The 13,128-nt window shown below is 40.1% G+C and overlaps 2 protein-coding genes across 4 annotated transcripts in view; one reads left to right on the forward strand and one right to left on the reverse strand.

The window, feature by feature from the left end:
• The window catches only part of LOC127970977 (THO complex subunit 2), a 64,152-nt gene extending 59,028 nt beyond the window's left edge, over positions 1–5,124 (reverse strand). For all 3 annotated transcript variants that reach the window (XM_052573701.1, XM_052573699.1, XM_052573700.1), the window contains exons 1-5: positions 4,985–5,124; positions 3,733–3,788; positions 2,582–2,673; positions 1,646–1,697; positions 164–234 (exon numbers count right to left, since the gene is read on the reverse strand). In XM_052573701.1, the coding sequence (XP_052429661.1) occupies positions 164–234; positions 1,646–1,697; positions 2,582–2,673; positions 3,733–3,788; positions 4,985–5,067 (354 nt within the window). In that variant the 5' untranslated portion in view covers positions 5,068–5,124. The remainder of the gene's footprint in view (positions 1–163; positions 235–1,645; positions 1,698–2,581; positions 2,674–3,732; positions 3,789–4,984) is intronic.
• Positions 5,125–5,631: 507 nt separating this feature from the next.
• LOC127970992 (magnesium transporter protein 1-like) lies at positions 5,632–11,068 on the forward strand. Its single transcript, XM_052573730.1, has 10 exons — positions 5,632–5,799; positions 6,098–6,267; positions 6,938–7,055; positions 7,536–7,676; positions 7,763–7,903; positions 8,752–8,841; positions 9,177–9,240; positions 9,336–9,410; positions 9,490–9,580; positions 10,347–11,068. Exons 1-10 carry the CDS (start codon positions 5,719–5,721, stop codon positions 10,360–10,362), a joined length of 987 nt encoding a protein of 328 aa, XP_052429690.1. The 5' UTR covers positions 5,632–5,718; the 3' UTR covers positions 10,363–11,068.
• Positions 11,069–13,128: the final 2,060 nt, after the last annotated feature.

Below are 13,128 nucleotides of genomic sequence, written 5' to 3' on the forward strand. Positions count from 1 at the left end.
TCAATACTCTAACGCTGCTAATCTTCAGAGTCAGGGGAACGGCCACCCACTTCTGTGTGCTCGCAAAAACCACCCATTTGGTCATCTGCAGTGTGTGCTGTAGCAGGAGAGACGCGTCTGGAAGTGCATCACTGCCACACAGTGGTCACGCTGCTCTACTCACCAAACAGGCTCCGACCAGCTGGGTGAAATGATCTCGCTTGTGTTTCTCCTCCAAACAGCCCGTCTCGATATCTGCAAGATCATCAATTACACATGAAGTCAGACATACATAACGTAGAAATCAATTCTTGAGGTGTTACGTACATCTACTGCCATTTTAATGAATGGTTACAGCAATTATTTGAAAGCACACACTGTTCTTGTAGACAGGCCGTTAAATAAGCTTTGTAAGGAGAAATGAATCCAATTGCTCTTCGTCAGGGTAGATGCCTTCTTCAATTTCACACAGATGTCACCGAGGATGTGAGGGATGGTCTTAGTCTTCACAACGGCATGCGGATGCATAAAGGTTTCAGATCACATGGCATCTTCAACGCTCACAAATTGTTTTTGTCTACTGAAGGTTTTTTGTAAAGACACACACACACACGAGTCGGGTATAGTTGGATTTAGAAGATTATGAAAGTAACTCATGTTCACTCATGTTCACACTGAACACACACACACACACACAACCGCTGAATGAGGTTCAGTTGGGTGAAGACACACTGGGAACACACTGATCCAACAAAACCCAACAAACCTGTTCGGTGGGGTTTCTCTGCAGTGTTTATGAGGGCTACAAGAAAGCTGTCTTTTTTTCTTTTTTAGTCAAAACTCTTTTGTCTGGGACTCCTTAGGCCCATTAGTCGTTTTATATAATAATACATTTATTAATATAATAATAGAAGTATCATCATCATTGTTACTAAAATTATTAAGAAAGAAACGTTATTATAATACAACTGCACTTTAAAATAAATGCAAAGATACAGTGAGAGAAAGCACAGTGGAAAAGGAACATCAAAAGATCAGAATAAATGTTTTTTTATTTTTTACATAACTCCTGTTGATCTTTATTTTTATTTTATTTTTTTTTAAAGGCCAGCAATATCAACTTCACACTAGTTGGTGGTTAGCTGTAAGTGGATTTTATCATTGTAAAGGATATTTTCAGTAGTAGTGACTGTGGCGAATGGGTGCCGTCAGAATGAACAAAAACATCAAAACTGCGTGTTTGCATGAAAAAAATCATTAAGATCATTTGGAAGAAAATGACATTTAAATAGTTGCACTTTTAAAAGAAGATTTATGATAATGCAAAGAGTTTATAAAAGAAATGTAAAACATAATTTCTAAACCAACGATGATTTGATTATCCTCATTTCATCTGGTCCTCACAATTCATTTATCGGTAACAAACTCCCGTGTGTTTTCTGTAGGTTTCAAGAGCTGTGCTATCTCCATGTGACATTACATGAACATTTAAATCAATCACACGGTGTCTGACTAATGAAGAGCAGAGTTCAGTAAGACTAAATTCAGCAGCAAACATCTGTCAGACGGCCATTTTTCAGTTTAATAAGCAGGTTCACTCATGCAGGTAACACATCAGGCTCTCCTTCATCAGCGTGAGCATGAGTAAACATACGGCAGGGCTTACCTAATATACAGAACACATCAGCTAAAACAGAAGCCATATCGTCCCGCAGCTCCTGAAAGACAAACACAATTGCTTTTAATGGCACATTGCACAAACTTCTACAGCATTTCAATTCCACCGAATTTGATGGTCTCTTTTCCAGTTCACTGGAGGACGGTGGACAGTACACAGAAGCAGAAGCTGGTGATCAATCACCGGTACACTTCGGCTGGATGAGATGTCCCAGCGGCAGCAGCAAAGCAATCTGTGTCCACGCTGCGTAGATCAAACCAGAGAACACGCGTGACGTCTGATTCGAACGTTAACGGAGATACACACGGGACTGCAAACTCCACAGACTTCCTGAGGGTGCTGGGACAGGAGAGCCCTGGCAGAACTTCACAAGGTGTTTGCATTAGTGTGTGAGGCGCTGGGACACTTCTGACCCATCAGAAGCACTCGTGTGACAGCAGACTCAAGAGCAAAGAAACTCAACCAGTCAGAGTCGGAGTCAATAATCGGACTTCACAGAAATCAGTAATGCAGAGACGTTTCTGTTTAGATCATGTGTTAGGTGAATCAGAGGAGATGTTAGGGTTAGAAGCCGGTGGCTTTCCATTAACTAATGTTCCCTCAAAAAGCAGCTTGGGTTTGTTTGACTAGATTAATAGACTTGATGATTTTGGAGCTTGAGTGTCTCCATCCACATTCACTTTATCACAGTGAAAAGCGTCCAGAATGAGTTTATGGTTAAGTGAATCACACAGGATTAATATGAAGTATGATAACATGTAAACGATGACAGTATTTGTATTAACTATTAAGAGGAGTAAACCATGCGAGTAACACAGAGAACAGTCTCCGTCACATCACGTGTGACACAAACCCAGACAGTCGATCCTAGTGGTCTCAGAGCAGGGGGGTGGGCTAACGTTATGAGACGGGGTCAGCACTCACCATTACATCAGTCAGGACACTGGCAGCCACATCCACCTTCAGACTGCCCTGGATTACATGCCAGCAGAGCTCGTACAGGCCTGTCTGCAGATCTACAACACACAAAGGATAATGGATGATTGGTTAACCGTTTATAAATTAGGGCTATTCCAGCTACCGTGAAATTATCAATCACGGCAGGAAACAAGTGAAAAAATCTAAGAAGAATGTCAATAAATAGATAATACTAACATCTTGAATAAAAAGCCAATCTTATGAGCAGTACAGTAATTACAGCACAGTTGGCATTTATTGCTAACACTAAAAATACAAACATAAATGTTGTAAATATTGCTCATGTGGAATATTAAAAACTTGTTCTTCTTCTGACCCTTTACAACCAGTGTCAGTCGCTTTGGATTATCAAGAGAAGAGATGAAAATATTAGACAGGACGGACAGACTCACAGAAACATGCATCACTGCTGGCTTACTTCTGAGATTTCCTGTCATTTCTATGGTTTACATGAACAAGGATGTGCTATTGCTTACATCTTAATGTACTTTTAAATTCTGATTTACATGAAAAGCATAATTTTGTGCATTATAATTTATAATCTGCACAAATAGCATTCATGTATACAACTAAGGATGCACTGAAATCTTGGCTGCCGAAAATGGCATTTTTGGTTTTCAGCATAAACATAATATATTGCTATTTAATATTAAGGTAACACTTTATAATAGACTAGTTAATGTAGCTTATTAACTACCATGAACAATACATTTATTACAGTATTTATTCATCTTTCCTAATGTTAGTCAATGAGACTACAGTTATTAGTTTATGTTAATTCTGAATGCATGAACTGTTAACAAGCACAAATGATGATTTTAATAGTAAATTAACATCATGTTAACTAAAGTATTTAACTTATAAACCTTTTTTAAATGTGTTACTAATGTTAATATAAATTCTGTCCTATTATATTGTGTTACTTTCAGTAAAGAGAAGGTGTTTGTAGAGGTTTTTTTTTTTTATTAAGTCACATTAAAATTGAGCTCATTAAAAAGGCATTTTCTGTTTCAGCCAATAATTTTCATTTCGGAGCATCCCTATCTACAAACACCATCACAAGCCCCAGAAGATTAAAAGTGATGACGTGAGCTCACCTTTAACAACCTGAGGATTGCTGGGTTTCCCTGCGAGGTCCTGGAAAAACTGGAAACTGGAAACAGAAAAGACAAACAAGTCAACGGCTAGAAAGAGAATTCCAGTTATCAATAAGCACGTAATCAAAAACAGTAAAGTTTGATTTGCATTGGATTAACAGTGAATGAGGTCTAATAGTTTTTGGGCATGACAGATCAAAAATGTATAGCTTATTACTCACTACACATTTAAAGTTTGTTTGTTTGTCTAATCCAGCACCACAATCACCTCAGTATGATGATGCTGAACAACTTTAACACACTCCTTATGACACAGGTTATTATTAACACTTCATTATCAGCTGAATATCCTGCAAACATCTCATCAGTTTCATGAAAACCTGCATGGGTCAAAGTCAAACTACCTGTTAAAGACAGGTGCAGGTGAATATCAATCAGGCAATGCTCAAATCTCTAGTAAGCTGCCTAACAAGACAGACCTGCACGTGACAGCTCCCTGGATTTTAAGAATGCTGCATGCAAAAGCAGTGTTGAAACAAGATGCCTCGTCTAGAAAACCACTAGGTGTAGCATGCACTGGCATCCGCTTCATCACACCTGTTCAAAATGCGGTCTGCTCGAGCGGACAGGCAGCTTGCTATCAGTCCATAATCAGACCGCCCCGTGTGCTCCGAGACTGTAGTATTCAGAAGCGCTCTCTGGGTAACGTCAGGGCAGATCAGTTCGTTTCAGACTCGAGCGAGATCTCATGAAATCTGAAGGGCGCTTATAAAAGTGAACTCTTTAGCACAACTGACGTTACATCTACACCTTACACTACACACAACCTCATAACACCCCATAATACTGACTCCAGCTCTGCTCAGGGTGTATCAGATCACATTTATCAGCATGAAACACAAATTAAACACTATGTTACACACTGATAAGTAGACACATGCTAATGCTAACATTGCTAACTATTAGCACACTGACATTATATTCATGAATAGTACTTAAGTATCGGATAAAGTGTCTTACACATTCAGGAACAGAAAATACAGACTTTATATTCTTTATATGGTTAGTGATATATGTAGATGTGTTGGTTATTTTATTGAACTTTGAGTAACGAGTCTTTAACGCGCACTGACGTTAGCTGAGGACATTCACAATGAGGAGAACGATCACCCGCGGTGATACAGCCCAAATAAAACAGATATATCTTTATTTTCATCTCCACTTGCCACCTGATTACCAAACTCTTACTCACAGCTCATTTTTGCCATATTTGTCCCAGTTTTTTATCCAGTCAGACGGGAGGATCAGCGTCGCCATCTTCCTCCTCGCGCACATTCACTCACCGGATGTTTAGCACAAAAGCTCGCGCGCACACGCGCGTCAGTGCATCTCGGGATGCAGGAGTTTTTTAATTTAATGTAATAAGTCTCTTCATTTAATTTCATTTCCAATTCATTTAACGTCTCCATGTCATTAATTGTTAAGCTATTGACCCCCCCCCCCCAAAAAAAAATTTATAAATTCTGAAATGACGATATGCATTGTTTTCATATTTCAGTTGTGTCTGTTGATTGTACAGACAGAGTTGTATCCGCGAGCATTAACTGTAAATTATTATCATGTTTAATGAAACATTAAACACGGTGAATCGTTATTCGCACCCAGCAGGAAAACACATAATCGTCTTTAAGGGAGAAGAGTTCACAAATAAATAAAATACATTTGTGACCCCGGATCACGAAACCAGTCATAAAGGTCACTTTTTTTTTTTGAAAAAAAAAACACAAAGAAATTACATGTGAAAGCTGAATGGATGAGCTTATATAATAGTCAGTGCCAGCATAGGGCTTTTATTTTGTAAATACGAACTGCTTTTGTTTTATGGCTTGAGACTTTTATTTTACCTGCTCTTCCGTATCGCATCGCACCACCAATAGGAAACGGACAGGAGTTCATTCTGTCGTGGGCGCAGCGGCTGCTTCAGACATGTATTACAAACTTTTAATAATAGCTTTCCTCGCTGTTAGTTTATACGGCACGCCATCAGATGGACAGAAAAAGAAAGAGGTCAGTGGATCTGAATTGTTTTCCTCCCTCATACACACAGAGTTCACTGTTTACTCAAATCATCCTACAGCTTATGATAGCTTCGCTCTGTCTCACAACAACAAGGGATTAACAGTTAAATTACGTATTATTTTTTGCATGTTTAAAACCCTGTGTTCCATCTATAAATCACTTAAAATTAATGATTGATTTGGGTTTTTCTCAGTGTATTCTGATCTGACACACTTGGCCTGTGTTTATATATGTGTGTGTGTGCGTGTGTGTGTGTGTGTGTGTGTGTGTGTGTGTGTGCGCGCAGACCCTGCTGTCAGAGAAGGTCAGTCAGATGATGGAGTGGACCAGTATGCGTGCAGTGATCCGGCTGAACGGAGAGAAGTTCAGGAGGCTGGTCCGAGCCCCTCCACGAAACTACTCGGTCATCATCATGTTCACAGCACTGCAGCCTCAGAGACAGTGTGCAGTCTGCAAGTGAGAGAGAACACGCTCACTCTCGTTATTAACCAAACCTAGTGAACACCATCCTCGCTGAACTACAATAACATGTGAAACATGTTTTTTTTTTTAGCATGTACTGTTATTAATGGTAAATAGACAATGGTTTTATCTGGTTTATTTAGAAATGTATCACCAGAATGTATTTTAGAGTTTTAGTCTTATCTTTCAGAACCTTTTGTTAAGTGTAAACCTTGTATAATTTATTCAGAGATCATCATGAAAATAGCATTGATGCTGGAATGGCATTAAAGAGTGAATAAATAAATAAATACATAGAATTTAGACAAAATCTTGGATCTGAACAGGACAGACGTGGTGTAGAGGTCAAGTATCGACTGTAAGATCACAAACACACTTTACAAACCGAAAAAGACACTGTACGATAATCTGGAGGTGAAGTGCATGCACATTGCTGTTGTTGGAAGCCTACAAGACTTTAACTGTGCATAAAATCTGGCTTTTGAGACCGAGACATTGACTCAAGGAGTGACTTCAGGATGGAGTTTTTTGCAGATGAGGAGAATGTTTGGGGAACTAAAATTAGTCATAATTTCTGCACTGAATCAATGGTGTTAAATATACTTGACATTTCATCCGCGTTGGTATATAACACAAATTTAGTGTCGTTTACTGTTGTGTTCAGACAGGCAGATGAAGAGTACCAGATCCTTGCCAACTCCTGGCGTTATTCGAGTGCGTTTACTAACAGGATCTTCTTTGCAACGGTGGATTTTGATGAAGGCTCAGATGTATTTCAGATGGTAACTACTGAAATCTATTTTCCCTTTGTACTTGGCTCCAAAAAGGGTTGCAAATGTTGTTTCATGTACAAATTAAAACATGAACCAGTATGTGCAACCCTTTTTATTTCCACAATGTGATTATAATTCAAAGTAAAACATTATAAACAACTTTTTATGTAAAAGAAAAATATAACATTTGCAGAAAATATAGTTTTTTTTTTTTTTAAATTAAAAACGAACAAGCAAGCACGACCCAGATGTGGAATATAAAAAGTAACAAATTTATGCAATAAGTTACTTTTTTTGGGGAGTAACGCAATATTGTAATGCATGACTTTTAAATGTAACTTTCCACAACACTGGTCATATCCATATCTGAAAGGAGCTGATAAAAATATTCAATAGTCTGCAATTATGTAATGTCAAGTTGTTTGGTAAGCAAAGCATGTTATTACATTATTAAGTCCAGTAACTTCATTTTGCGCATGCCTTCTTCAGCTTAACATGAACTCGGCTCCGACGTTCATCAACTTCCCGGCCAAAGGCAAACCGAAGACAGCGGACACATACGAGCTGCAGGTGCGGGGGTTTGCGGCCGAACAGCTGGCTCGATGGGTGGCCGACCGGACAGATGTTCATGTGAGTCCAGTGCAGACACACTGAGGATCTGAGCTGAACGCTCACTCCAGTCTTTAACGTGCTGTCTGTCTGTGTGTGTCCTTCAGATCCGGGTCATCAGGCCTCCGAACTACGCCGGGCCGCTGCTGCTGGGTCTGCTGCTGGCCTTCATCGGCAGTCTGGCTTACTTACGACGAAACAACCTGGAGTTCCTGTTCAACAAGAACGTCTGGGCCTTCTCTGCACTGGTGGGCATCTGTGTTTTATAACACAAACATGAGTTCCTTCTTCTGTTGACGCCCTTGTAAAGGTTTTAAGGTCGCATTTTAATTTGGGGACATATTCACAGTTTTAAATAATAACTTGTATTGCCATAAACTCCTAATTTGCTGCTTATTAATTAGAGCTGTGCAATTAATGGCAAGCGATTGTGATTTGCATCTCGTCAGGAAAGCCGGTTCTTTACTGAATGGATGCGAATGACAATCACATGCGATTAATTGCACAGCTCTATTATTATTAATAGGTGTTAAGGTAGTTATTAAGTTTAGGTTTGGGATCTAGAATATGGTCATGCAAAATAATGCATTCGTATGTGCTGTATATGTGCTAATAAACAGCCAATAAGATAGTAATATGCATGCTTATAAATAACTAGTTAATCGTGAGAACTGCTCATCAAAGTGTTACCAGTTTTTAATCAAGCGAGGACAAATTTAGCTTTGAGTGTTTAGGATAAATAATAACTCCAGAATGGCTTTGGTTATAGAGATAGCCACAAAAGCTGGCATGCATTTAAACTGACAAACATGATGCAAAAAATATTTAGCATATTCGAATAAAATGGAAATGAAAAATTTTTGCCAGATGAAAATGACAATACAATAGAAACCCAATTCATTTCTAGAGTCCTTGATCATTGTTCCTTATTCACACCTACCATTGTCTTCATAACAAATGAACACATGCATATCAGTGCATTCACAACCATTCTCATTCTCCCTACTAACATAGAGAAGTTAGCATGGGCAGGCATTTCTTCAGAACAGATCTGGTTAACATGAACACCTTTCTCTGTCTGTCTCTCTGGATCTAGAGTTTTGTTTTGATCATGACTTCGGGTCAAATGTGGAACCACATCAGAGGACCTCCATACGCTCACAAGAACCCAAACACTGGCCAAGTGGTGAGTTAGACCCAGACGCTAATCATACATGGGGCAACATTTTCAGCCATTTTGCCAGGCAACTTTTTTTTTTTTTTTCGCGATATTGCATGCCATGCAACATGCCTTTTTCTTCTTTTCATGTTCCTTGAGTTTAACCAGTAATGTTAATGTTTTTGCTGTCAAACATCTGCACTTCCCACTCTCATTCAGAAAAATGCTCGGTTTTGGTGTTATGTCTCCTTCAAGACTTGTCAATAAACGACCACTGTTTTGATTGAATAATGCCACTGCATTGCCTCGATTGTACGTTTTCATTTGTTCAGCCCACAGAAACATGTGTTTTCTGATTTCAGAGTTACATCCACGGCAGCAGTCAGGCTCAGTTTGTGGCAGAGACTCACATTGTTCTTCTCTTCAGTATCCTTCGTTGCACTCAGATCAGTTGCACTGCGTGATTGCAGTTACATGCTGTGGTTTTAGTCTAGTTCATGTGTTCCTGAGCTCTGCTTCAGATGCTGCGGTAACTTTAGGAATGGTGCTGCTTCACGAAGCCGCGACCTCTGACCTGGACATCGGGAAGAGGAAAAGTATGCTGTCATCAGCCTGTGCTCTTTATGAACGCTTGAGGGATCAGAACAGGGTTGATTGTGTCTTGTTTCTCTGCAGTCATGTGTGTAGCAGGAATCGGGCTGGTGGTGCTCTTCTTCAGTTGGCTGCTCTCCATCTTTAGGGCCAAATATCATGGATATCCTTACAGGTGAGGTCTAATAAATGGACAGAAATATGAATGCAAAGGTCAAAAAGTCTGAGAGCACTAATGAAAATGCTTCTGTAATGCATTTGTATGCAAAGTACAGCTTATATAACGAGTAAAATTCATTTGAGAATCTCTTGGTATTTGCTTTTAATCTTATTAGAATGATTTCCGAAGGATCGCGTGACACTGAAGTCATGATTTTAAATTGCAGTTATATTTCACAAATATGCTTTTGTTTAAATAAAAGCAGCCTGAATGAGCATAAGAAACATCTTTAAAAAAAACATTACAAATCTTAACAAAATCATAAACATTCGAATGGCTCTCTGTGTGTGTGTGTGTGTGTGTGTGTTTGCGTGCGTGCATGTGTGCATGTGTGTGTGTGTGTGTGTGCTCTTGTTTTTGTGACATATCAGGACACAACTCTGTATAATGACATGGGTATGACACAGGTATTACAAGGAGAGGGAGACTTATGAGGACATAACCCATGTCCCCATTTTTCAAAACACTTATAAATCATACAGAATGAGTTTTTTTGAGAAAGTAAAAATGCACAAAGTTTCCTGTGAGGGTTAGGTGTAGGGTTGGTGAAGGGCCATAGAATATACAGTTTGTACATTATAAAAACCATTACACCTATGGGATGAACACACTTTACACAAAAACAAACGTGTGTGTGTTTGCACATTTATGAATGTTAATTTAAGGATTTATTCATATCCATATGATGGTTATACTGACATTGCCTTTTCTTTTTGTGCAGCTTCCTGTTCGGTTAAACGAAGACCCTCGGAGGAACCGTGGCAAATATTAATGCACAAAGTGCCTAAATGTTTAAAATGAGAGATTGATTTGGTAAAGTTCTGCTTGAGCCTGTATGTGCCTTTTTGCTCGTTTTCTTTTATATATTATAGATTACATTTTAAAGGTTTTAATGAAAATGTTAGTTTGTTGGATTTCTCTCCCTGAGTGGTCTAGTGCAGTGGTTTTCAAACAGATCCATTAAGTACCCCAGTATGTCTCCCTCTATCTGACACACCCACTTCTGGTCTCGCAGTATCCACTAATGAGCTTATGAGTTGAGTCGAGTGTGATAGATGACATACAAAATGTGCAGGGCTGGGGATACTCCAGGACAGGATTGAGAACCACTGCTTTAGTGCAAGGAAAGGTGGACAGAAGATAAACTGAAGCGGATACACTGTATGGCATCACTTGCAAATTGTTTTTTAGCTCATCAGTTTTATATTGAATTTGGTTCAGTAAAATGCATGGATTTGGAAGATGAACAAAAGCAAGCAAGGTGTTTTTAATTCTACCTCATAAATATGCATATCAAGTGTCCAAAGTCAAATCGAAGCCGGTGTAGCTTCTGAGGTATGAGTATGAGGTTCAGTAGGAAATGGAAGGAAAGCTCAGGTGAATGTGGGGTGTTTGCACTGCCTCAGGTGATGATTTCTGCCATTAAAAGTGCCTTGATTCCTTGCTGCATTGTATTTCTTTTGACTGCTCTTTCAGTCAGTCTTTTCATTCTGTCAGCTGGATTCTCCAAAGTGAAACAGCTTAATAATATTAGGTGCACAAAGTAATCGTTGGTTCATGGCTTTGTTTGGAGCATTGTATAATGCTAACTAGTGATTTAGCAGCATTGCTATATCTACTATACAATTCTTTCTTAAGTTTATTGTGCACAATCTCTGAGAGCTGGTACATGCCACAACATCCCAGTAGAAAACGTCTCCGGTTGCTATTGTAACCTTGGTTCCCTGAGAGCAGGAACGAGACATCACGGAGACATTTCTCCATTTTGGGGAGTTATCCTTCTGTTCCAACCTTCACTGAAGTCCTGTTTGCTCATGACAGTCTGGCAAATGATGACTGATGACTGGCCAATTTTCGAAGAAGTATTCAAATCGCATGCAAATATTCCTATATAAATACTTCTGCTCGAGAGGCAGAATAAAATATTGTGCACGTGACAATCAAGTCAGAATCTGATCCTGAACGCCACTTAGCTGGTTGAGCATTGAACACTGCGACCTCTGTGATGTCTCGTTCCCGCTCTAAGGGAACTGGAGTTATGAGGTGATGGGTAAACTCACCACCAGGGTGTGCCTACCGATTGATTGCCCGGCCAAGGGGAACAAAACAAGGCAAAAGCAGCCACAAAGATCTTTTTTTTTAGTGCTGATGGTAGACATCCACTATCCAGCCTGTACTGTAGAAAATGCAGTACATCCGACAGGGAGCAAGCAGCTGGGTCGACATGAACACGAACACTCCCCATTGTAGAGCATACAATGTTTAATGGAGGGCACTCGTGCCTCTGAGAGCATTTCAAGCACATGAGAATGCAGGGTGGTCAGCTCCTCTGATATCCCTGAAGCAGCCACACATGAAGGCTCCATCACTCCGGGTTGGGGTGCTACATCAGGCCGCTCACTTGAGACAGTAGGTCTTTCCTGATGTTGCCTAGGAAGCGCCACCAGCTTTGTCTGGTCCGGGAATCAAGGCTGGTTCGGCCAGTTCGGGGCATTAAGTGTATCCTTATCAGCTTATCCTCCCTTATCTTGCATAATACCAGCTGTGTTATCTTGATCGGAGGAAAACATACATCGTGGCTGCTGGCCAGTGCAATGCGTCCATTGTGACCACTACACATGATGTCACCAAGCCCAGGGTAAAGTTATGGCTTAAGAGATCTTTCTCAGAGCTTCTATGCAGCTGCCTGGAGACTTCGATGCACGTCGTCCAACAAGTGACTCAAGATTTCAGCCATAACTGTAGCAGGCGCATGTGTAGTAAACTCAGATTACATACACTGCCATGAGTCTCAGCAGCCTCTGAAATTCCTTAAAGAGAACAGAGCTGCCCAATCTGAAATGGTGCAGGGAAGACAAAATGCAATGGCCGCCAAGCGCACATTTCCAATGAGTCAAAGCACACAATTCTTCATAGCCTGACTGGGGGCAAGAATGCTCTTATGCACATTTACATATAGCCCCAAAAACTAAGAAGCAGTTTGTCTATATGGCTGGGTATAGTTTGTCCCATGACTGAGCTAAGATCCGCCAGTCATAGAAATAATTGAGAATGCGCATCCCAGTGGCAAGAGCTGCATCTATGCACTTTGAGAAAGTGTGCGAGGCCAAAGCCAGCCCAAATGGGAGAACAGAGTACTAGTATGTTGTGCCCTTGAAAGCGTCTGCGATAAAAGTATGCATCTTTTAAATTAATGGACACAACCAGTCCATGGTCTGAATTGGTGCCAGGGTCTGTTTGAGTGTTATCATCCTGAACATACACTTGCAGTGCGCTATGTTGATGGGCCTGGGATCTAGAATCAGGTGGAGTCCTCCATCTCTCTTAGGCAACACAATATGGCGACTGTAAAACCTGCTCATAGACTCATTCTATTGATCCTTTTTCGAGCAGTCTCTTTTGTCTCAGAACCAGGGCATTTCAAGGAAATGTTAGAGACTACACCATGCTGTTGAAGCAGGGTGGTCTGCGTCTGATTTGAAAGGGGTACCCAAATTCTATCA

The sequence above is a fragment of the Carassius gibelio genome, chromosome B14, assembly GCF_023724105.1.
Source record: "Carassius gibelio isolate Cgi1373 ecotype wild population from Czech Republic chromosome B14, carGib1.2-hapl.c, whole genome shotgun sequence".
NCBI lineage: Eukaryota > Metazoa > Chordata > Actinopteri > Cypriniformes > Cyprinidae > Carassius > Carassius gibelio.

What these genes read in the sequence shown, in the direction of transcription:
- LOC127970992 (XM_052573730.1), top strand. Translation starts at nt 5,719, where the DNA reads ATGTATTACAAACTTTTAATAATAGCTTTCCTCGCTGTTAGTTTATAC. An exon ending in ACCCAAACACTGGCCAAGTG is followed by an intron (nt 8,842 to 9,176) that starts GTGAGTTAGACC and finishes TTCTGATTTCAG; the next exon opens with AGTTACATCCACGGCAGCAG. An exon ending in TCACATTGTTCTTCTCTTCA is followed by an intron (nt 9,241 to 9,335) that starts GTATCCTTCGTT and finishes GCTCTGCTTCAG; the next exon opens with ATGCTGCGGTAACTTTAGGA.